Source organism: Clytia hemisphaerica, unplaced genomic scaffold (assembly GCF_902728285.1).
Source record: "Clytia hemisphaerica strain Z4C2 unplaced genomic scaffold, Clytia hemisphaerica genome assembly, whole genome shotgun sequence".
Taxonomy (NCBI): domain Eukaryota; kingdom Metazoa; phylum Cnidaria; class Hydrozoa; order Leptothecata; family Clytiidae; genus Clytia; species Clytia hemisphaerica.
Genome location: NW_027103595.1, coordinates 2,298,759 through 2,324,585, shown reverse-complemented (window position 1 = coordinate 2,324,585; position 25,827 = coordinate 2,298,759). Strand labels below are relative to the sequence as shown.

Here is a 25,827-nt window from a genome sequence, read left to right as displayed (position 1 = left end):
GCTTATTAAAAAAATAGATTTACCAGCATATTCCATCAAGAAATCACCAACTGAAAAGTCTTTCGTTGCAAATACACCTTTACCTGAAAAAATAATGGGAACAAAACTAAGCTAAGGTTGCATTAATAGCAACTTACTGGGGTCAATTTTCTGCCCCTGACAAGGAAGGGCCAAATCTTGAGATGATGCAGATTTGTTCTGCAGGCTGCATCTTTTAAGGCGTGCAATAGAACGTAACACCTCTACAAACACCTAATGTTTGAGGAGTGTGATCAATCACTCACAATTAAGTTAGTTTTACAACTAAAAGGTTTATAAGGAGAGTGATTGACCACATGCCTGGAATTTTCAAATGATGCAGCCTGGCTCTGATAATTTCAGCCAGACTCACAATTCTAACTTGATCAACTCTGAACTAATCAAACAACCTGAAGTTTGATTAAATAGGTAATTGAATCTTGTGTAGTTTTACAAAGATGTTTCATTAAAGTTTGATCACCTAATTTAAACTCTTTGTTTACTTAGTTGTTCCAAATTCTAAGTCAAATTGATAATCAAGTCCAAAATTCGAAGGGAAAACAAGAAAAGTATACCAGATTACCCATGTCATGCATCTATTAATTTTCAGTCTGAAAAACTAACAATATCAAGTTCACAAAGGTTGAATAATCAGAACGCAACACAGAGAGGCGCTGTAGTAATGTAGTCAAAATCAACTTTGACGATGAAGGATCAAGTCAGTTCCAACTCATCGTGCTGTTATCAGATTCATCGAACTACTATCGAACAGTCGTCAAACTTCACAACATTTTCTCTGTTTGATAGCAGTTCGATTGTGTTAGGTAATGGTAATCGAACAGTTTATTTGACATTTCTCAGACCATACTACCTAACTCAATGCAAAAAACATAAGAAGGCCATGGTTATCAAAATTATGTGGCCTGAAGATGTCTCGAACTATAGCTGAAAATAGTAGTCAGACCAGGTCAGTTAGCTACCAGGATTTTTTCAAACTCTTAGCAGAATTCATGTGATCATGTCTAAAAAGCAACATTAGGTCGACAAACGAAAGTACAATATTGAACATTAGGTCGACAGTCATATTACCTCTAATCTCTAAACCTAAGTGATCATGTCTAAAAAGCAACATTAGGTCGACATAGTTAAGTTTACCAGATTGAACATTAGGTCGACAGTTATATTGCATCTAATTTCTAAACCTAAGTAATCATGTCTAAAAAGCAACATCAACAACAAACGAAAGTACAATATTGAACATTAGGTCGACAGTTACATATAATTTCTAAACCTAAGTGATCATGTCTAAAAAGCAACATTAGGTCGACATAGTTAAGTTTACCAGATTGAACATTAGGTCGACAGTTATATTGCATCTAATTTCTAAACCTAAGTAATCATGTCTAAAAAGCAACATCAACAACAAACGAAAGTACAATATTAAACATTAGGTCGACAGTTACATATAATTTCCAAACCGAAGTGATCATGTCTAAAAAGCAACATTAGGTCAACAAACGAAAATACAATATTGAACATTAGGTCGACAGTCATATTGCATCTAATTTCTAAACTGAAGTGATTATGTCTAAAAAGCAACATCAACAACAAACGAAAGTACAATATTGAACATTAGGTCGACAGTTATATTGCATCTATTTCCAAACTGAAGTGATTATGTCTAAAAAGCAACATTAGGTCGACATACTAAAGCGTATCATGTTGAACATTAAGTCGACAGTTATAAGACATCTAATTTCCAAACCGAAGTGATGTCTAACAAGCTGGATGCTGATTGTACCTACCTGATGACGAAAGTTAGCCAAATGAAAGAAAACATAGACATTAATGGAAAAGGTAAGCGAAAAAATGAGAGAACGAACGTGTAAATGAATGAAAGAGCAAGCGAAAGAAAAGACCAAAAATACATCAATGAAATATTGAGTAACACTCCGAGAAATTGAAGAAAATTTGTTTTTCGGGCCAACAATCGGCTGCTCCGGCAATTTTTAAAAAATATTGGGAATTAATTGCTATCAACAATATAGTCAGGTTGCTGGACCTCAAAAATTTCAAGTTTAGTTAACCTCACTGCGAAGAATCTAATTTGATGCTCATTTTATTCTTCATACTTTACTTAAATCATTTCCCTTTACTGGACATTCTAATTCTACCTTTATCCAAAGTTATAGAGAAAAGTTTTACAAGAAATACTCTTAGTGTTGACAGTGAACTTTCTGACGCCATGTTGTCTTCCCTCTTTGCGTTTGTAATAGAATAGAATGTAAACATTAAAACGTTCGAATTCTTAGACGGGGGTAAAAAATCACACAAAAAATCGCTTTTGATACTTATTAAACGCACGTAAAACTCAAAAAGCACTCTGATATTAATTCTTTTTGAAAATCAAAAGAATTTGAACTCATCAGACATCAGAATACGATTTAGAAATTATTTTTACTATAAATAAATACAACATTTTCAAAAACACTTACAATTTACCAAACCCCCGTTTTTTTAATAGATACAAGTTTGTAGCAATACATACAACTTTTCGAATGCGAAATGGTAGCTAAAATTGTACTTTTTTTTTTATAAACAACAAAGCCATCCCTCTCCCTGCCTAAATAGCTGCAGAAGAATAGTACCCTTATCGGGGAAAACTACGTCGGGGAAAAATATTTGTCACTTGGCCAAAACTTCGTCACTTTTCTTTGACGAAGTTTTCCCGGATAAGGTATCTAATATTGATTGAGCATCTTTCGTATTGATGTTTATTGATAATTTCAAAATAATCTCCTAAAGTGTAATTTTTTAACCGATCTTTAAACAATTTAGTCTTCAATAAGCTATCCAAAATTGATTGAGCTATATTGTCGCGTTAATGTGTAAATCGTATTGATTTCTGAGATTAGATATAATGATGAGGGTACAACTAGTATTAGCAAGTATTAGCGAGCGCAGCATGTGTTCTGCATGTTTATTTTGGCTAAAAATTTATTCTGATTAAGGTTCCGTGAATCCATCAGCCGGTAATATTGATGTGTTCTAATGAAACAGGGAGTAAAATCAAGAAAAATCTCATATCTTCTAGTTACCCCTAGAAAGCTTTAGAACGCATCTTTCAAGGCGATAGGGGGTATGATCAAATTAAGACTGATTTGTCCTTTGTTAGTAACGCGGCAAAAGTTCATGGATTTAATGAAGTTTTACAAGTGTCTGCAGGCAAAAAGTTCAAAAAGACCAAATTTCGTAACCGAAAAATCGGATTCTATCGGACAAAGTCAAACAAATACTGAACCAAAAATCTAGCAGTCATCGCACTTTAACCCGAAAAAAGTTCAAAATAAATCTTTTTTTGAAATAATAAATTTGCCCCCGATTTGAAAGAGTTTTAAAAAAAGTTGTCCCTAGATTTTGGAACACATCCAGCCATAGTAATAAATTTAGGGAGATCAGAAATCAGAACTCATCATTTAACAAAAACAATTCAGGCTTTCATTTAGGATCATAGCATGATGATCTGTATATACTAATATACCACTTTCTGCAGGGGTTTCTAGGGGTTACAAAAAGTCAAAATATTTTCTCGAAGGATTGGGATTTCTCCCATTTTGGGTCCTTTTAAGGGTACGAAAACCATTGAAAGTGTCAAATAAATCTTGTGTTGGGATTTCTCCCATTTTGGGTCCTTTTAAGGACACGAAAACTATGAAAGTGTCAAAAGAATCTCTCTAAGGGTGATTTTTCGCAAAAATTTAGTGTTTCTAAAGGTCACTGATAGTCCCAGGGGGGGCACTCGTTTCAAAAACGACTCCACGGGCGGCACAAAATTGGGCCTTTGAATTCAGAACCTTACAGTGCAGAGAAAATTTAGGCAAATTTGAGTAAATTTGGGCGAAAAATCGTCCCTTACGGGGCAATTTCTTGAAAATCATTGAACATCTTAAGGCAAAAAAAGTCTGAATTTCCAAATTTTATATCCTTTGAAAGCGATTTTTCTCATTTTTGCTCATTTCGACCCTCATAGTGCACTATGGGAAGCTTGGAAAAGGAGCCCATAAGAGCCGCACGCCGGGCTGATAGTGTCTTAGAGAGTCAAGATAAAGCATTTATCTTCATAAACCCGAATGGAAGGATTGATACTGATAGCAAAATAAAAAGAAAAGGGCTTTTTAGTACAAGTTCCTTCTCTTTGATTGGTCAGCTAAATTGCCGTTCCATAAATTCTTGGCAGCCGCGAGAAAAAAAATTAACACTCGTAACTTCCGAGTATAACGTCTCGGTCTGTGTTATTCAAGAACATCGTAAGGAAAAATTAACTATGACGTCATATGGCTCACTTTCTGCATTGATAACTCTTTTGCACTTGATTTTGACCCTATGAGATAATCCTTTTTTGAGATCTACATCAAATTTCCGATCTAACAATGTATAATATGACCTAGTTTATATTTTATGATTTTGTAAGCAAAAATTAACTATGACGTCATATTGCTGACTTTCCGCATTATTAACTCTGTTTCACTTGATTTTTACCCTATGAGATAAACCTTTTTTGAAATCTACATCAAATTTCCGATCCAACGATGTGTAATATGACCATTTTTGTGGAGGTTCAAATTTCACCTTAGGTTAACCACCCTGATGACGTCACAAAATCTTAAAAAAGCCTGGAAACGAGTAAAGGAGGTAGATAGAAAATGGCCAGTAAAACTTTTCTGAATCCTTTCGTGTTATATAACAAGTTCCAAAAGGTTTTAGATTCTTCGCACTAAGATTTCTAAAAAAGTGGTGCAGCAACCTGACTAATATCTTATGTGAGAAAAGCTAGAAATACAAGGGAAAATGATGATTTCTGGAATATTTTATATCAGGTACAACATTAGGTCGACATAATACTCAAGTGGAACATTAGCTTAAACAATATACACCTATATTGGATGGGATAGAGGATGGGATAGAGGATCAATTATCGGGTGTACTATCAAAACGTAGATCTCGGTGTACTATTATGAACTATTCCTAATCTTCTTGATATGTATAAAGGTAACATTAGACTGAGGTCTAGAATTAACTTCCAGCATTGTCAATTGAATAAAGAAACTGGTCAGGAAATGCAAGCACAACAGTTGGGATTTTTTTGGTCCCATGATCAAAATGCATGAAGAATCTAGTCTTTTAGCTAGTTGACGTTACAATTGCAAATTCACTAGTGGCTTTTCAAATTTATTTACCAATCATCGACGTCAATTTCGATCGTGTGATAAAAACGCAGGGTGGGGGGTGAAGACTCAGTTTCGAAGAAAAAAACCCGACTCCCAGTCTAGGTTTGTGTTTTATCTGATTTTATTGACATTACTTCCAGTATTTCTGGGTGTGGCTAACCCCCCATATCTACATGGAAAAGACTTCAATAGACAACCAACTTACTTTCATTTAGGAAATTAACGTGAAACAAAAATCTTTCTGCTGTTTGCACCAAAATCAACCAGGTAGTGCAATTTTCAGTCTGAAAAACTAACAATAGTACCCCCTTGTTCTCTTGGTCTAAACTGTAAAATTTAAGGTTTTAAGGGTGGTATCCCTATTTTTTACAGTAAAAATGAAGTAGTACTCGATACTAAATACAGGTGGGTGAAACAAAAAAAAAGTTGATTAAAAAATCAAGTTAGTACCCTATGGGTCAGTACCCTGCCTCAGTATCCCCCTGATTCTACATCTTGGTAAAAAAATTAGGAAAAACTAATGAACAAGTTTTTCATGAAGTTAGAGAAAGCCCAAATTTGACCAAAAATTTCTTTTTGAAAAATGAACTATTTCATATTCAGCACAAAGTATTTGAACGTTTTTGTACAAAAAGTTATAGGGACGACTTAATTTTCATTTAAGTTAAAAAAACACCTATTTTTGGCCTTTTTAGGCACAATTAATTTTTTTTCTCAAAAATCAGGCTCCACATTTGTGCAATCACTATTTTTCACATTTGTACCAAAAATAGCAAAATTCCCATGGTTCGATCCCTAGAAAAGTTTCTAACATACTAACAGATACTAACGCACGAACACAGGTTAGGACCTCCAGGTAGGTAGGGGCCAAATTGAAAAGTCGTCAACCAAAACACAAAATCAAAAATCTTACAAACAAAATAAGTAACTGTGATTTTTTATTTAAATAACCCTTAAATTTTCCAATTTCAACTTTTAAATCAACCGAGTCGCACTTTTAGACTCTGTAAGCAGGTGATTTTATCGAGACACAACTAGTGAGGTTTGTCACGGAAGGACAAGTGTTAAAATATAATGGACCTTCTTTTGAATAATAAAGTGATTAATCAAAAATGAAATGTTGTTTTAAAACAAGTACATACCCTAGTTAGTTTAATAGGTTTATTCATTTTGAAATAAGTCGAACAACAAAAAAGTACTGCAAGCAGAAACTTTTTTTCAAATATCGAATTCCTTCCGTGACAATTTCAAGACAAAAAGTTTTTTCACCAGTTTTGTGCAAGTCCACTATTCTTGATATTATTGCAAGTTCTAACTATTGGTACCCCCTAACAAAAAATGAAATTACATTCCAAAGCAACCTCCTTCATATTCACTTACAAGGTCTGAAATTATTGTCCTTCCGTGACACTTTCACCTTGTCCTTCCGTGACGGATTAAAAATATCTTGTTATTTTTAGAAATCTTGGACTTCAATGGGTCTAATTTATTGCAGGAGAGTGTCCTACAAGGTTTAGAACCATTGGGAACCAGCTCAACCCTGTATGGAGCTCAGAATAAGCTTAAAACTAAGGCTCCAGTACAGCGCTGTAAGCTTACAGCGTAAAGCCCAGGCGGCTTTTGAGGCCTAAAAACCGGTTTTCTGGCAAAACTACTGTTCCTAGCTGGTTCTAAATCCTCTAAATCGCTTCAGCACCATGGAAATATGCTAATTAGAGCCTTTGGAAGTAGCTCACTGGCTTGCAAGGTCGCGTTTTTACGTTTTTTTGCTTAAAAAATATAATCTTTCCTGTAAAATTTCCTAATTATTATCACCATTATAATTTGAACAATAAAAATACAGTTCCAAGGTTTTGAAATGAGCTGAATAGTAAAAATGGCTATGATTCATGATATGATGTGTCACTTCACTAGTTTCAGTCAACATTTCTTACGCTATTGCTGATTTAGAAAAATAGGAATTTTTTCCTTCCGTGACGGTGTCCTTCCGTGACACTGACCTTTCTCAGTTGCAAAGGCCTGTAGCCATTGAAATTAATTTTTTTTACTCAGTTCTTTTTTCAATGACAAGCAGATAGACATAAGTTTCTTCTGGTGGTATTTTGGTTTTAAAATTCTCTTTAAATTCACAGGAATCTGAATCAGCATACTTTTGTCTTTTTTAATGTCTTCGCTGCGTTCCTTCCGTGACAGAACCTTCAAAGTTCAATTATTCAACGAGGAAAAACTTTTATGAAATTTATTTTGCTTTGGAAGTAGTAGTACTATGAAGGCTTTAATTCAGGACTAATACTATTTTCATTCATTTTACCATTTTTCAAAAAAAGACCAAAAAAGGCTCTGATTTCCTTCCGTGACAGGAACGGGACTTTTCAATTTGGCCCGTAGGTAGGAAAGAAAGAGATAAATCCTTCAAATCAACAACCTTCCATCCTTCCATCACTCTATGACATTGCCAAAAAAATAACTTTTTAATTTGGTCCCCATTTATTGCTTCACGTACAAATAAATACAAAACACTTTTGCTACCCTCAAATCAAATTCCGTCAATCCTGACAACTTTCACAAAAGGCATACAACATTCAAACCCCCTTTTCACCAAGTCTTTCTGGGTTAATGGATTCAAATATTGATTTTAATGACCCATTTTCTAGCTTAGCGTCAACAATGAAAAAGCAGCCTTAACTATCATACACTGAAAATGGCCTGGAAGATGCAAAGTTGAGAAACGAATCAGGCTGGCACCGTGTAATAAAAAGTGAGAATATATTTTTTCACACTTTTTTTATGTTTTATGGGGTAAGAGTTCTATGTTGATTTGCCAGCTTGCTTATCTTGGCTGTACCACAACATTTCCCGAATTTTTGCGTTTGATTGTTAGGAGGATTTTTTTATTGTTGACGCTAAGCACGGTATTCCGACACTTTCTGTATACTGTCCTGTTGTTTTTGCCGAAACACAAATTCTTTTTTGTTGTCGAACAAAATCTCTTTTGGAAAGCTGAAGCAAACACCAATTAAATTGTCTGATATTTTTAATGTCGGAATAGAAAGTTTCGGACTTCTGAAGACTTCCAGCCATAGAGATGACCAGCGTCTCATCAAGATTTGAAAACAAAACTAGCTGTATTAAAATAGTGGACAAAACATGGCTTGAATATGTGCCACAGGCTATGTTCGGTCCATGTGGCTATCTCAATTTAACTCTATCAAACTGATTTTCCTAATTGAACCTTCGAACAGGGGGGTCAGTGTACTAGAAGGCGGCAGACCCCTTTCATGTGATGTCATATGTTTTGGATTACCTTGTTTAGCCTAAATAAAATATATTACAAATTTGGATAATAGAGGCAATATGCCTCCAACTTTGCCTCCGAATTCTGTCTCTTTTATTCCAGATTTTGTTAAAAAAGACCATACAGAAAAGAAGACTAAGCGAGAAAACCAAAACAAGCTGACAAATTATGAAAGGGGTCTATACTACATGGAAAAATTCCAAAACCACCCATACCCCCTATTTACTACCGGGTAGTACCTGGAAAAAAACCAAAACGACCCCATACCCCCCATGTACTACCGGGCACTACCTAGAAAAATCTGGAAAATGAAGAAACTTTTTTCTGATAATTAGAAAATCGGGTAAACATGTTTTCAAAAATTGGGAAATCAGGAAAACTTTTTTTCGGAAAATCAGGAAATCGGTAAAACTTTTTTCCAAAAATCGGAAAAACAGGAAGATTTTTCTCAAAAATCCAAAATGCGTGAGAAATCAAACTTTTCAAAAATTACGCGAGACCATGTGGAAATGCATGAGTGTCACACCCAATGCGTGAGAGTTGGCACCAATGTTGAATGTTTGAATTCAAATGTTCGAATGTTTACATTGACTCGATAAACCTTCATTTCAATGGGATCTAGTAGGACTTCAATTCATTCCAAGAAGTTTGGAAGAATGATCTTGGACAAACTTTGCTTGATCAATTTATAATAGAACAACTTTACATTTCTATTTTAGCAGATAATTTCTGAACCTTTTTGTTTCCACACATCCCCTTTGGACCCAACACCCCTATTTTGGTACACAGGTAGTAAAAATCAAATTCTATTTTGGACCCAACACCCCAATTATAGTACACAGGGAATACATGACAAATTTTTTTCTCTAACACCCACCCACCCCAGGATACATGCCACCTTCTGGTACACTGAACCCCCCTGCTTCGAATTAGGTAAAAGAAAATCGATTACCAAACCCAATTGCACAGCTATCAAACTTGTCTTGATCAAAAATGTCTTGATTAGTTTGATAAATTTTGATCGATTCAAGTTCTATTCATTCTTTCACAAAGGTTGAATAATCAGAACGCAACACAGAGAGCCCTGTAAAGTAGTCAAAATCAATTTTGACGATGAAGGATCAAGTCGTTTCCAACTCATCGTGATTTGATCAGTTCTCATTGAGCTACTATCGAACAGTCATCAAACTTCACAAAATTTTCCCTGTTTCAGCCTGTTTGATAGCAGTTTGATTGTGATTGTCACCTGGCAGTCTAAACTTGAACTTGTATATCAGGATTAGAAACTAGGCTAGTCTTACCTCTTTTATCTTTTCCTGTACGACAATATAATACTGACAAGTTGACACAACACATGTGTACATGTACATTGACAAGTAATCCCTTAGAGAAGTTTTTATAGAAATCTGCAACAAAAACAAAAGTGGTCTCTTCTACTGATTGCTTCCTAGCGCTCATTTGCAACTGTTTATCAAATTTCCACCAATGAGGTTGCCGCATTTCAAACGGCCCTTCTTTTTGGCATCCATGGCCTTTCAGTGCCTTGCACAACGGGCTGCTGTAAAATCTCACCCTTCATATATTTGTTTCAATCCGTGATCTGTGACTTAGGTTTTTTCTCATCTTCAATTTACTGAAGAAAGCGGGAATTTGATGCAAGAGTGAGATTGTCAACTAAGTGCCGTAAAAAATCATTCAATAAAAGAAGAACTTAAAATCTTAAATATTTTCATTTTGAAGGATAGGTGCAAAAAAGTGAAACATGTGAAACATAGAAAAATTTCATTTTTCATTACATTAAACGAAATGTGGGATTTGGAAAATTTTCTATGTTTAGTTTTTTGCACAAACCCCTGTAACTATGGGCGAGCACCCCTGCTAAGATGTTAGCTTGAAATCAAAAATGAAACCACTGAAAACAAAAGTAAAATCAGCTCATAATCAAAATCCTGTAATCTTGATATACAAGTTTAAGTCCAGTAAGTCTATGCCGTGAGATCAGGTAACTTGCATCAGTGGAGGCTAACATGCATAGCCCTCAATCAAATGAAAGACCTGGCTGGTCATTAAAAATACAAAGTTAAATCAAAACAAAAATGGTAGAGTAGAGCTGCGAGCGAAGCTGCGAGCGAAGCTGCGAGCGAAGCTGCGAACGAAGCTGCGAGCAAAGCTGCGTAGTTCATTTGTTTTGAAATTTTGCTGCTTTGATTGGTCAGTCATTTGAGGGCTATGCAATGAAGTAGAAGCTGAAGGAAGTTAATCACTTTGGTAGGATTTGAAGCCAACAAATCCTACCAAAGTCATGGTTTCAGCCCACTTTTCAGGTGCCCCCATTGAGCATGGTGCCCCCAGCAATTTAGGTCCCCTTGAAAAATTGCTTTGAGTTAGGTACCCCTATTCAGCAGATAATTTCTTTGAATTGACACTTTTTGTTCTTTTGTCATTCCTAAAATCATGCTCGCGCATGAACGCCTGCTAATAAGCTTTCTTGTTATGCTATAAAGATGGCGGCTGTAAATCAAAACAATCACATTAGAAAAATATAGCAAAAGATGGCGCGATGGGAAACGAAAGAAAAATTGGATGGGAAACTAGGTGCTGGGGTAAAAAAAATCAATAATTTGAAATATTTTGAAATATTAGATTTGGAAAATATAACCAGCCCCCAGAGCCTCCATCAAGACAGCTAGGTACCCTTAATGAATAAGTAACCCCAAAGAATTGCAAGGCATCATGCATTAGCCCCCCTCTACTAACCTGGCCTAGGTGCCCTTCAGATTTCTGGGGGGCTGATACCACGAAAGTTGTGCGGCCTTGAGCGGCTCGCCTGGTTTTTACACAATCTTACCGCTAAATTTCGAAAAAAATATCAATCGTAAACAAAGGAATTGCTAGATTCAATCTGTCGTCAAAAATATGGCGTATTTTTTAAGGCTTCACTTTTTCTTGCCTGAGAAAGGTTAGAGAGTCTACTCTAGCCCTTCGGGCTTTAAACTCAATGACATGCATGTTAGCCTCCACTGATGCAAGTTAGCCTCCACTGATGCAAGTTACCCAACTTCAACTGTCAAACCGGGTCAGTTAGCTACCAGGGTATTTTCAAACTCTTAACAGATATAATTTGGGTTTGACCATTTTGGTCATCAAATATTGCAAGAGACTGTTCATCTAACGTTTCCAGATCATCTAAAAAGAACGACAAATAACTAATAAAAAGCGACAAAAAGAACGACAAATTTTTAAAGAACGACAAATTTCATAAAATTGCTTTGAGTTAGGTACCCCTATTCAGCAGATAATTTCTTTGAATTGACACTTTTTGTTCTTTTGTCATTCCTAAAATCATGCTCGCGCATGAACGCCTGCTAATAAGCTTTCTTGTTATGCTATAAAGATGGCGGCTGTAAATCAAAACAATCACATTAGAAAAATATAGCAAAAGATGGCGCGATGGGAAACGAAAGAAAAATTGGATGGGAAACTAGGTGCTGGGGTAAAAAAAATCAATAATTTGAAATATTTTGAAATATTAGATTTGGAAAATATAACCAGCCCCCAGAGCCTCCATCAAGACAGCTAGGTACCCTTAATGAATAAGTAACCCCAAAGAATTGCAAGGCATCATGCATTAGCCCCCCTCTACTAACCTGGCCTAGGTGCCCTTCAGATTTCTGGGGGGCTGATACCACGAAAGTTGTGCGGCCTTGAGCGGCTCGCCTGGTTTTTACACAATCTTACCGCTAAATTTCGAAAAAAATATCAATCGTAAACAAAGGAATTGCTAGATTCAATCTGTCGTCAAAAATATGGCGTATTTTTTAAGGCTTCACTTTTTCTTGCCTGAGAAAGGTTAGAGAGTCTACTCTAGCCCTTCGGGCTTTAAACTCAATGACATGCATGTTAGCCTCCACTGATGCAAGTTAGCCTCCACTGATGCAAGTTACCCAACTTCAACTGTCAAACCGGGTCAGTTAGCTACCAGGGTATTTTCAAACTCTTAACAGATATAATTTGGGTTTGACCATTTTGGTCATCAAATATTGCAAGAGACTGTTCATCTAACGTTTCCAGATCATCTAAAAAGAACGACAAATAACTAATAAAAAGCGACAAAAAGAACGACAAATTTTTAAAGAACGACAAATTTCATAAAATTGCTTTGAGTTAGGTACCCCTATTCAGCAGATAATTTCTTTGAATTGACACTTTTTGTTCTTTTGTCATTCCTAAAATCATGCTCGCGCATGAACGCCTGCTAATAAGCTTTCTTGTTATGCTATAAAGATGGCGGCTGTAAATCAAAACAATCACATTAGAAAAATATAGCAAAAGATGGCGCGATGGGAAACGAAAGAAAAATTGGATGGGAAACTAGGTGCTGGGGTAAAAAAAATCAATAATTTGAAATATTTTGAAATATTAGATTTGGAAAATATAACCAGCCCCCAGAGCCTCCATCAAGACAGCTAGGTACCCTTAATGAATAAGTAACCCCAAAGAATTGCAAGGCATCATGCATTAGCCCCCCTCTACTAACCTGGCCTAGGTGCCCTTCAGATTTCTGGGGGGCTGATACCACGAAAGTTGTGCGGCCTTGAGCGGCTCGCCTGGTTTTTACACAATCTTACCGCTAAATTTCGAAAAAAATATCAATCGTAAACAAAGGAATTGCTAGATTCAATCTGTCGTCAAAAATATGGCGTATTTTTTAAGGCTTCACTTTTTCTTGCCTGAGAAAGGTTAGAGAGTCTACTCTAGCCCTTCGGGCTTTAAACTCAATGACATGCATGTTAGCCTCCACTGATGCAAGTTAGCCTCCACTGATGCAAGTTACCCAACTTCAACTGTCAAACCGGGTCAGTTAGCTACCAGGGTATTTTCAAACTCTTAACAGATATAATTTGGGTTTGACCATTTTGGTCATCAAATATTGCAAGAGACTGTTCATCTAACGTTTCCAGATCATCTAAAAAGAACGACAAATAACTAATAAAAAGCGACAAAAAGAACGACAAATTTTTAAAGAACGACAAATTTCATAAAATTGCTTTGAGTTAGGTACCCCTATTCAGCAGATAATTTCTTTGAATTGACACTTTTTGTTCTTTTGTCATTCCTAAAATCATGCTCGCGCATGAACGCCTGCTAATAAGCTTTCTTGTTATGCTATAAAGATGGCGGCTGTAAATCAAAACAATCACATTAGAAAAATATAGCAAAAGATGGCGCGATGGGAAACGAAAGAAAAATTGGATGGGAAACTAGGTGCTGGGGTAAAAAAAATCAATAATTTGAAATATTTTGAAATATTAGATTTGGAAAATATAACCAGCCCCCAGAGCCTCCATCAAGACAGCTAGGTACCCTTAATGAATAAGTAACCCCAAAGAATTGCAAGGCATCATGCATTAGCCCCCCTCTACTAACCTGGCCTAGGTGCCCTTCAGATTTCTGGGGGGCTGATACCACGAAAGTTGTGCGGCCTTGAGCGGCTCGCCTGGTTTTTACACAATCTTACCGCTAAATTTCGAAAAAAATATCAATCGTAAACAAAGGAATTGCTAGATTCAATCTGTCGTCAAAAATATGGCGTATTTTTTAAGGCTTCACTTTTTCTTGCCTGAGAAAGGTTAGAGAGTCTACTCTAGCCCTTCGGGCTTTAAACTCAATGACATGCATGTTAGCCTCCACTGATGCAAGTTAGCCTCCACTGATGCAAGTTACCCAACTTCAACTGTCAAACCGGGTCAGTTAGCTACCAGGGTATTTTCAAACTCTTAACAGATATAATTTGGGTTTGACCATTTTGGTCATCAAATATTGCAAGAGACTGTTCATCTAACGTTTCCAGATCATCTAAAAAGAACGACAAATAACTAATAAAAAGCGACAAAAAGAACGACAAATTTTTAAAGAACGACAAATTTCATATTTTGCCATCCACAACCCCGACCGAAAGTGACTGTTCCACCCCTACAGATTCATTCCTCTTTGATTGTCACGGGAATTAACTACTTGTGGTTGAAAAGAACGGCAAATTACGCATGCGTATTAGTGTCTATTTGGGTGAGCTGGAAACATTACATGAACTAACTCGCAAGGTGGTGAAAATATGTTAGGTCTATAAACACTGTAAATCCCACCAGACATCATCTTACAATTGTACTTTAAAAACCAAAAAAAACTCCTGCTGTTTAACTTAAATAACAAGAAACACATGAAATGGATTGAAGAAATTTTGACTTACCAATTTCCTCGTTGATATTGAGCAGCTCGAAACCATCTTGGTCCACTCCAGTACCAAGCAAAGGAGGCCCGGAATTCCCGAGTTATTTTTTCCGAGTTAAAAAAACCGAGTTAAAAAAAACCCGAGTTATCCCGAGTTATGACGTCATTTTTGGAATTTAGTGACGTCATTTTCCATTTTTTAACTCGGGAATTTTTGCTTCCTTTAACTTTCCGAGTTATTTTCCATTTTTTAACTCGGGAATTTTTGCTTCCTTTAACTTTCCGAGTTATTTTCCATTTTTTAACTCGGGAATTTTTGCTTCCTTTAACTTTCCGAGTTATTTTCCATTTTTTAACTCGGGAATTTTTGCTTCCTTTAACTTTCCGAGTTATTTTTCATTTTTTAACTCGGGAATTTTTACTTCCTTTAGCTTTCCGAGTTATTTTTCATTTTTTTTGTCTTGTAAAAACAGCCAAAAGTTCCAATAAGGGTCACAAAATCCCGAAAAATCAGTTTTTTCCTCGATTTTTGCGGCACATACCCGTCAGCTCGCAACCGTAGTATCCCCGGCCGGGGCTTCTATAAAGCCGAACGGGTCTTACACGATCCCTCCATTGTTTTTCAATAACACAGGGATGTGCCAAGCCAAGGGCGATTTTTCTGCTTCTAAAAATTTTCTCACATGCACGTAAAATTTTACTTAAGACCTTACGAAAATTTGGTGTTCATTCATTCGCTTACGTTACGTTTATTCTTTGTAGGTGTGACAACGAGTGACAAAAAACTCGACTAGCAGTTTCCTCGTTGTTTAAGTAAAAATTTCCAGTATCTTTCACTTCACATTGCGCATAATGGGGTTTGATGTTCGAATTATTTTTATAAAAAGACGGGAATAAACATTCGAATAACAAGGTCAACATTTAAAAACTTATCACTTTGAAAAAGTAGCGTATTTGAACCCCGGAATGTTTTTTACCCGCAAGTCTAATTAGAGCCTTACGACACAAAAAGATTCGATTCATAATTCGAATGTTTTGCAAAGGTCACACGTGCGCGGGAAACTTTCAAATGTTTTTCTGTAATAGTCTGTAAAATGATTGATTCAAGAATCGTTGGTGATTCATTCAAAATTTTTACAGCGAAGGGGGAAGGACTCAGTGAATCTTTCTGAGAATCTTGTCATGTCACTTACAGTATTCTTTAATGAAATAGGGAGGAAATAAAAATTTTGAAATAGCTTTATCTCATCGCTTACCTGCTGTATTTTTTGAGATTTTATTTTTGCTGTAATATTTTTGAAGGGCTTACACTTTGTTTATCTAGCAGGTTTTAACTTCAGTTCTTGCTTTTCAATTATTCACTTGTTTGTTGATTATTCATTTTATTAAGCAGGTTAAGGTTTTTCTAGTTGGTAATGGATGGTTATGTCTTTGTATTGGTTGGTATGGGATCAATAGATTAAAACTGGTGTTTTTTTTATGAAGAAAAATAACTCGGAAAGCTAAAGGAAGCAAAAATTCCCGAGTTAAAAAATGAAAAATAACTCGGAAAGTTAAAGGAAGCAAAAATTCCCGAGTTAAAAAATAAAAAATAACTCGGAAAGTTAAAGGAAACCAAAATTCCCGAGTTAAAAAATGGAAAATAACTCGGAAAGTTAAAGGAAGCAAAAATTCCCGAGTTAAAAAATGGAAAATAACTCGGAAAGTTAAAGGAGGCAAAAATTCCCGAGTTAAAAAATGGAAAATAACTCGGAAAGTTAAAGGAAGCAAAAATTCCCGAGTTAAAAAATGAAAAATGACGTCACTAAATTCCAAAAATGACGTCATAACTCGGGATAACTCGGGTTTTTTTTAACTCGGTTTTTTTAACTCGGAAAAAATAACTCGGGAATTCCGGGCCTCCAAGCAAAGCAACCCAGTGACCTGCAGGCTTTCTGGTGCTTCTTTTGGTCGACCCAAAACACGGGGCAAATTTTTAGGACAAATTTGCATAATTGGAATAATTAAAAAACAGCAAATGAAACCGGCGTACTTTTACGCATAATTAGCTGAAAGAACCAATCAGAAACAGATTTCGAAGAAAGATTTTGAATATGCCGCGTTTTTGGCCCAGCGATAGCGAACGGGCCTTTCAAAAGCAACTGTCTGTTTGTCCGTCCCACTTTCGTTTTCGTTTTCACAAAAACCGCTGTATTCAGTGAAGGGAGTGAGTCTGTTGCAAGCGGAGCTGCAGAGTGAAATACAACGATTAGTTACTAGTCTATCTAAGTTGTTGTTGTTGTAGATCTCGCGCTCTTTGCATTTTATAGCTCAAAATGGCGGATTAAGTGGAGACAAAGTTTTTTTCTCCTCCTGAAATATCAGACCAACTCTGACATTTTCGGCTAATCACCCGTGTAAGAAGCACAACTGACGTCATCAAGCTGCATTCAGTTACCCTTGCATCTGTTTCTATCCGTTTTAACATAACATTAAACTTCGCTGGATCGACGGATCAATGGATCGTTAAATCGTTCGATAGATTTGACGGATCAGTGGCTCAACGGATCGATGGATCAAAGGATCGACGGATCAAAGGATCGACGGATCGATGGATCGATGGATCAAGGATCGACGGATCAACGGATCGATGGATCGACGGATCAATGGATCAACGGATCAACGGATCAAGGATCGACGGATCAATGGATCGATGGATCAATGGATCAACGGATCAATAATGGATCAATGGATCAACGGATCAATGGATCGATGGATCAACGGATCAATGGATCGATGGATCAACGGATCAATGGATCGACGGATCGATGGATCAATGGATCAATGGATCGACGGATCGACCACAGATCTGAAAAGCCCCTGAAGGGGGCTAGATAAATGACTACTTTTATTGAAAAGTGAAGCTAGGTTTGGAAGGATTTTCTACCAAAGTCACGTGACTAAAATATGCAATTTCACCGGTTTGAAGGATGCGAAATAGCGTTTGCCGACCACTTTTTTTGATGTCGTGCTCCGAAAACAATTAAAATACTAGATCCTATCCACCGGCACGCACGAAATTTAAAAGTCAAATTTGTGCTTCACTTTTTTTTTGCTGGAGAAAGCTTAAAGTTGCATATCCAGTCCTTCGACCTTTATAGATCTGCGGGATCGATTGATCAAAGGATCAACGGATCGATGGATCAATGGATCAAATCAACAGATCAACAGATCGACGAATCATTGGACCAATGGATCGATGGATCGAAGGATGATCTCATCGTGTAACTTATATGGCACGCGTCCAAAAAAGTTGGGTGCAACAAAGTGGGGGCCTTATTAGATATGTTCATTAGCATAGGCTCTAGAATTTTTTTAAGCTGGAGCGATAATTGTTTATATCCGCTATGGCATATTCGATTTACGTCTTAGAAAAACGTCAATTGTTGTCAGCGAGTGGGTGCGTTAAAGGTGACTGAGGTTTTTTTTCAATATAGAAACATCGATTTTTAGATTGATCAGAAAATCTAAACTAAATCAACTAAAAAATATAAAATCCTTTTTCATTTTCCCTTTTATTTGTATTGAAGAACTCAACATTTTTTTCGAAAAAAATGATGACGTCAGCAAATTTTGCGAAAAATCGATTTTTGCTGATTTTTGCTGACGTCAATATTTTTTTTAATTTATTTTTGTTTGAAAAAGTTAGCTATTAGCAAGATGCATCATTTGTCCAAATTTGGTTAACTGTTAAGATTGAACATTTACTTTTGAAGTTATAGCGATTTTACGATTTATGATGTCATCAAATTATGACGTCATAATTCACAATTTCTTAAATTATTATTTTTTGTGATGAGATTTGTACCAACAATTTCTTATTTTATTTTTTGACAATCTATTTCGGATTATTATCCATCTTCAGGTCTAAAATTAAAGTAAATAGATATAAAAACATTAAAAACAGTTAAAATCAATCGTCAACATTTATTATACATACAGTCCCTGGCCCACAGAATGTAGGTACGTCACAGAATGCAGGTCTGATGTAAATCAAGTAAATCAGTAACAAGTCACAAACATGATGCTTTGGAAGACTTTTGATTACTCTCGGGTACCTAATTGCCGTCCCCCCCCGCTAATTAATTTTTCGAAAAATTTCCACCCAGGACATTCTTATTCCAACCCCCCCGCTTATTAATTTTTGGGAAAATGTTTTTGAAAGTTCCCTTTTTTGTATTAATTCTGCTGTATTAGCTTCCTTTTCAAACATTTTCCACCCAGGACATTTTTATTCCAACCCCCCCCCCCCCCGCTTATTAAATTTTGAGATTTTTTCCAACCCCCCTGCTTATTCCAACCCCCCCGGCTATTAGGTACCCGAGAGTAGTCGGACTGATACTTTACATCGTATCCTTGAATAAAAAACCGAATTCAGCAAAATATAACGACGATAAACCGATCATTTTGAGGATTTAAGAAGTTTTGAGAAGTGGTTTTTCTTCGATTTTTTTACAATTTCTTTACTGCTGACCGCTAGGTTGCAGATAAGTCGATAAAAGGGGTATAGAAAAGTGCGCTGATGCATCAGCTTTCAAAATATATCAAAGTCAAGGTGCCCATTAGATTTCGATTTTCGTGGAGTCGATAAATTGAGACCTGCATTTGCAGTTTTTAGACTTTTTTGACGTTAAGTACTGATTTTGACGTAAATTCCAAGTTTCGCATTTTACCGTAATTTTAAAAGCTTTGAAACGCCGTAATTGCGTTAGTATTTTGAAGTAAGAAGCAAGTTGCTGTACATTTTCTCGTTCAAAATTTTAGACTCTATTCGATGGTATATCTTACATTTTTGGACCTACCTGGAGGTCCTATAAATTAACCTTTGTTCGTCCGTTCGTTCGTCCGTTCGTCTGTTACCAACTTTTCTCAGGATTGAATCATAGGAATCTTTTGATTTTTGGTACAAAGGTGTAAAATGGTGGTGGCCAAAATGTGATGGAGCCCGATTTTTTTTTGGGTAAATTTCAGCCAAAAAACGGCTAAAAAAAGGGTTCTTTGGACTTTGTGAAAAATTGTATCATTAATTTTTTATATTTTTTTGCATGTAAGCAGAGTGTTATCATGGGTAAAGTATGGTTAGTATGGCTGAAGCAGATTTTCACAAAATTTTTGGCTCAAAAAACGCATTTTTATCTATAAGAATCACTATTTATAAGCATAGATTAATGTTCTAAACCAAATTACTCCATTTTTTGACGTTATATAATGTTTGTTTGCTCATGATATCGTAAAGTGAAAGAAAAGTTATATTCAGGCATGAAATTTTGGTTGCTAAACGTGTTTTTTATAAGAAAAAGGGCCAAATCTGATCTCTCTTTTTATAAGCACATTTCCGATTACTTAATTATTAGCTTTTCTCAAGATTGGTTCATTTTATTTGAGCAGTCATTTCCGAAAAATGGAAGATACATTTTCACACATTTTCTCTGGACAGTTAAGGCAGTTTCCTCAACAGAATCAGAAGAGTCAACTTTCATTTTCGCAACAAAGTTTTTATGGATAGCACGTAAAAGAGGCTCATTATGACGTCACAGTCTGCATCAAAGATCTTTTCGTTTGAGCAGATTTTCCAAACTCGAGAAAACAAGTTTTTCACCAGATTTATTTTGTATTTTTGGTCGGCAAAACTGTACCAATTTGTGTACAGCCCATGGTGGTGAGTAGGCTTATAATACGTATTCGTTAGGAATTTACCATCAGCCTTGGTCACTTTAGCGTCCAAAAGTGGTAGCATACCGTTAGTCTCCTCCTCGATGGTAAATTTGATGTTTGCATGTAATCCATTTAGATAGTCATAAAAAAACATGCATTTCTGAAGGTCGTTTAAAGATCAGGAAACTGTCGTCAACAATCGTCGATAAAATAATGGTTTAGGCATATTAAATACCATTATATACCGTTGGAAAGGATTTTTTACACTGAACAACTTTTTTGCTTACGAAAATGTCTGAAAATGTACTGAACTCAATGTGTGTAAAACACGATGGAAGGTGTTAAAATGACATCACCATTTTCCCAAAATTTGACATTTGTTCCAAACCATTGAGTGTTATATACCTTTGAAAAGTATTTTTCATGCTTATTTTTTTATTATTTCATGCCATATGTTACATAAGTTACACGAGTTCCTTATTCGATCCATCTATCCATTGATCCAATGATCCGTCGATCCATTGATCCATTGATCCATCGATTCGTCGGTTCATCGATCCATCGATCCGTCGATTCATTGATCCGTCGATCCATTGATCCATTGATCCGTTGATCCATCGATCCGTTGATCCATCGATCCATTGATCCGTCGATCCATCGATCCATCGATCCGTCGATCCATTGATCCATCGATCCATTGATCCGTCGATCCATCGATCCATTGATCCATCGATCCGTCGATCCTTGATCCGTTGATCCGTCGATCCATCGATCCATTGATCCATCGATCCGTCGATCCATTGATCCGTCGATCCTTGATCCGTTGATCCATTGATCCGTCGATCCATCGATCCGTTGATCCGTCGATCCTTGATCCGTCGATCTATCGATCCGTCGATCCATCGATCCGTCGATCCTTTGATCCGTCGATCCTTTGATCCGTCGATCCTTTGATCCATCGATCCTTTGAGCCACTGATCCGTCAATCTATCGAACGATTTAACGATCCATTGATCCGTCGATCCAGCGAAGTTTAATGTTATGTTAAAACGGATAGAAACAGATGCAAGGGTAACTGAATGCAGCTTGATGACGTCAGTTGTGCTTCTTACACGGGCGATTAGCCCAAATTGGACCAATATTTCGTACCTGGTGGGGAAACATATTTTTCATTAGGAAATTGAAAAGAAGCTCTTCAAAACACCCCCAACAGAATTTACAAGAGAACAATTTAGAATTCAAATCCAAGTTCGATAGAAAATTTCAACCCTGTTGTTTTGGGTGAAGTTCCGCGCCGGGGCTGTGTTAAACATGGGTGTTATAGAAGTATAAGCGAGAGAGCAAAATGTTCATAGTGAAATTCTATTTCAAGTTTTATTTTTTGCATTATGAGAATTTAGTTTTGATTCCTGTATTTCTCCAATAGGGACTTTCAGTGTACTTTAAATACAATGTACTTTTGTAGTTTCAATGAAATCGGGACCCAATCGGGTTAAATCAGCAAAAAGCCATCGCTGTGGACAAATGGGTGTTTTATACAAGTCAAGTGAAATTTCAGAAATTTGATGTTTGCTAAAAATATCGTTTTAAATAACTTGAGTTACTGTAGACTTTATTCATATTTAACAGCGGAATAAACTAGATATAGCTTACACTAACTGCCACCTTTCAAATAATATGTTGAAATATTATTACTATTATTTATTCATTTACTTACTTATTTTTATCCTTTTATTTCTAGACGGAAGAACCCTATTTTTATTTTAGGGAAGTCGATTTTATGATGAAAAAAAAGTTCTGTAATAGGAGATAAACTTTCTTTAAGAGTGGCAATTATAAGACAATAATTCGGCATGCATGGGGGATAAAATATTCTCAACTTCAGTTGAGCTATAATCTGAGAATGTCTGTATGTATGTATGTCTGTATGTCCGTCCGAAAACTTTAGGGCAGGCTGGACACTTCAAAAAAGGTCGGATTTGGCTGAAATTTGGCACACTTGTTCCTTGGGTGAATATCTGGGGGTGCTTTTTTCATTTTTTGAAAATTTTGATTTTTGGGGCCTGGGGACGAGTTTTTCACCAAAACGAGGCTGGCAGCTTGGAGACTTTAAAAACGGTCCGATTTGGCTGAAATTTGACACACTTGTTCCTTGGGACGTTGGGTGAATATCTGGGGGTGTTTTTTTCATTTTTTGAAAATTTTGATTTTTGGGGCCTGGGGACGAGTTTTTCGCCAAAACGAGGCTAAGACTTTGGGACTGTAAAGCTATGATGGTAGACTTTAAGAATAGGGATATATGTAAACATTTGTGAACCCAAGAAAACTTTAATATCTTGATAAATTTTAAAATCAATTTTCGTATATGATAAATTGTGGGAAATTAATTTTTCAGAGCAACATGTGAACAAAAGCCACAAAAGGTTTGAGGAACTTTCTCCTAAGTTATTTATTTTGAAAGGCTCTTAGGACGAGGACACTATTCTAACGCACATAAAAAAATGAAAAAATTAAGATAAAAACACCCCCAGGTATTCACCCAAGGAACAAGTGTACCAAATTTCAGCCAAAACGGACAAAGTATATTTGCTACCTAATAATAAATATTTGAAATGTTACAATTGGGCCTTCTAATAACGGGAAAATCTGAAGTTGAGCCCAGTGCGGTGCGCACGTTCGACTATTGAGCTATAATCTGAGAATGTCTGTATGTATGTATGTCCGTCCGAAAACTTTAGGGCAGGCTGGACACTTCAAAAAAGGTCGGATTTGGCTGAAATTTGGCACACTTGTTCCTTGGGTGAATATCTGGGGGTGTTTTTTTCATTTTTTGAAAATTTTGATTTTTGGGGCCTGGGGACGAGTTTTTCACCAAAACGAGGCTGGCAGCTTGCATGGGGACGAGTTTTTTGCCAAAACGAGGCTAAAGCTTTGGAGCAGCCTACAGGCCTCCAAAATGGTCGGAATTGGTTGAAATTTGGCACACTTGTTCATTGGGTGAATATCTGGGGGTCTTCAATTGGGCCTATGAATAATTTGAAGCCACTGAAGTTGAGCCCAGTGCGTTGCGCACGTTCGACTATAAGCATACATTTGGTAAAAATAAATGTGAAGATCTTCTTTTTTTCTAAAAATAACAATGTAAAGAATCTATCTAAATAAATAAAAATGATGGGTTAGTTTTAAAAATGACAATATAAACAATCCATCCAAATAAAAATGATGGGCTAAGCGGTTTTTCTATATGCAATAAATCTAAATAAGTACAAGCGGTTTTTCTATTCTCAACTTCAGTTGAGCTATAATCTGAGAATGTCTGTATGTATGTATGTCTGTATGTATGTATGTCCGTCCGAAAACTTTAGGGCAGGCTGGACACTTCAAAAAAGGTCGGATTTGGCTGAAATTTGGCACACTTGTTCCTTGGGTGAATATCTGGGGGCGTTTTTTTCATTTTTTGAAAATTTTGATTTTTGGGGCCTGGGGACGAGTTTTTCACCAAAACGAGGCTGGCAGCCTGGACACTTCAAAAAAGGTCGGATTTGGCTGAAATTTGGCACACTTGTTCCTTGGGTGAATTACTTGGGGGTTTTTTTCATTTTTTGAAAATTTTGATTTTTGGGGCCTGGGGACGAGTTTTTCACCAAAACGAGGCTGGCAGCCTGGACACTTCAAAAAAGGTCGGATTTGGCTGAAATTTGGCACACTTGTTCCTTGGGTGAATATCTGGGGGTGTTTTTTTCATTTTTTGAAAATTTTGATTTTTGGGGCCTGGGGACGAGTTTTTCGCCAAAACGAGGCTAAAACTTTGGGGCAGCCTGGACACTTCAAAAAAGGTCGGATTTGACTGAAATTATTTGCATACCTAATACTAAATATTTGAAATGTTACAATTGGGCCTTCTAATAACGGGAAAATCTGAAGTTGAGCCCAGTGCGGTGCGCACGTTCGACTATATGCAATAAATCTAAATAAGTACAAATCACAACAATGACTCCTTTATAACTGTTTTAAACTGCATCCCATTAAACGAACCCTCCCCAATTTCTTGCTGGTTATCCCGTAAAATATATATAGGAAAAGAGTCCAGAAAAGTATCAAGAATCTTAGTACGGAAATGGGAAGTTGTTAATGATTCAAAATAAAAATCCTGAATAGCAAAATGGTGTATCAAGACCGTTGCCCATCTCCGACGGGTTATTAGCAGACGCCCACGCTAAAAAGCTTAAAGAGCAGGCAAATATCTATCATCCCATCGGCCGGGCGATGTCAATTGAACTGTTAGGTTACCGAACCAAATCAAACAGTCATCGAACCAAGAAATTCCAGTAAGGTTCGATTAGTTCGATTGATGTTTGATGTGTTTGATTTACAGTTTTCGTTTACAAATCATTCTCGGAGCACATGAACAACTCTTTTCTGCTAATCCAATGATTGTAAGGGAACCATTTGAGCTACAAAAACATTGATTGAACTTGATCGAACTGCGATAAAAGTAATCAAACTTTAATCAAACTGAAGATTTTCCGGTAAAGTTCGATTACTGTTCGATCAGATTCAGTAATTTAAAACACCTAACCGTTCGATTTCGTTCGATGAAATTTGATGGTTCGATAACGAAAATCGGTTTGATAGGGTTCGGTTGACATCGCCTAGGCTGGCATCGGGGAGGAAAAGCTGGAACTTTTTCTCAACCAAACTCATTGAACACCAATCAAACTTCATCAGATAAAAAACTGACTATTTGTCACAACTGGTTAACATTTAACACATTACTATCTGGTAAAAAAAGGAAAAAAAGATCATACCTGTGCTGTTTGTAGTTTTAGTGAAGAAGAGGGCTATGTGTTGATGTTTGCTGTTAGTGCTGTGTTATTGATATGATATTGATTGTGGAAAATTAACTCTTTTTGTACTACTTATACTGAGCATTATCAATTTATTGGTGCATTCACTAACTACACAAACATAAAATACTTAGTAGTAAACGAATAATAAATCTCTTTAAATACTCTACAAAAGACCAGAAAACATGATAAAGATTTATACAGCAGCAGCAAGCTTCAAAAGAAAAGCATGTGCAATGGTGCAATCAAGCAGCCATTAAAAGGTTCTCACGATGAATGTTTACAAAGGCTTGGTTACACTTCTTACACTAACGTATTTTAATTATTGAGGAAAGCGCTGTTTTTTATCTTTGTGAGTGAGTCCACCTTTAGAATATTGGCCGTAGTACGCCCGCAGCCAAACACCCACGCCATAATTTGCGCCCCAAAAGTATTGCCCGGATAAACTACGAAATGTAAAACATACGGAAACTGAAAGACGACAAAAACAAAAAAACAGCGAAAAAATTTAACCCGC

At 36.4% G+C, this 25,827-nt stretch overlaps 3 protein-coding genes across 5 annotated transcripts in view; 1 reads left to right on the top strand and 2 right to left on the bottom strand.

Annotated features, from left to right (window-relative positions):
• LOC136801701 (putative ferric-chelate reductase 1) overlaps positions 1-10,000 on the bottom strand; it is a 35,711-nt gene extending 25,711 nt beyond the window's left edge. For all 3 annotated transcript variants that reach the window (XM_067058350.1, XM_067058348.1, XM_067058349.1), the window contains exons 1-2: positions 9,843-10,000; positions 24-83 (exon numbers count right to left, since the gene is read on the bottom strand). The gene's annotated coding sequence lies outside the window, so the exon portion shown is untranslated. The remainder of the gene's footprint in view (positions 1-23; positions 84-9,842) is intronic.
• Positions 10,001-17,319: 7,319 nt separating this feature from the next.
• Positions 17,320-17,646, top strand: LOC136801798 (uncharacterized). Its single transcript, XM_067058464.1, has one exon. The coding sequence runs from the start codon at positions 17,320-17,322 to the stop codon at positions 17,644-17,646; it is 327 nt and encodes a 108-aa protein (XP_066914565.1).
• A 3,281-nt stretch (positions 17,647-20,927) lies between these two features.
• Positions 20,928-21,422, bottom strand: LOC136801797 (uncharacterized). The gene has a single exon (XM_067058463.1). It carries the CDS (start codon positions 21,420-21,422, stop codon positions 20,928-20,930), a length of 495 nt encoding a protein of 164 aa, XP_066914564.1.
• Positions 21,423-25,827: the final 4,405 nt, after the last annotated feature.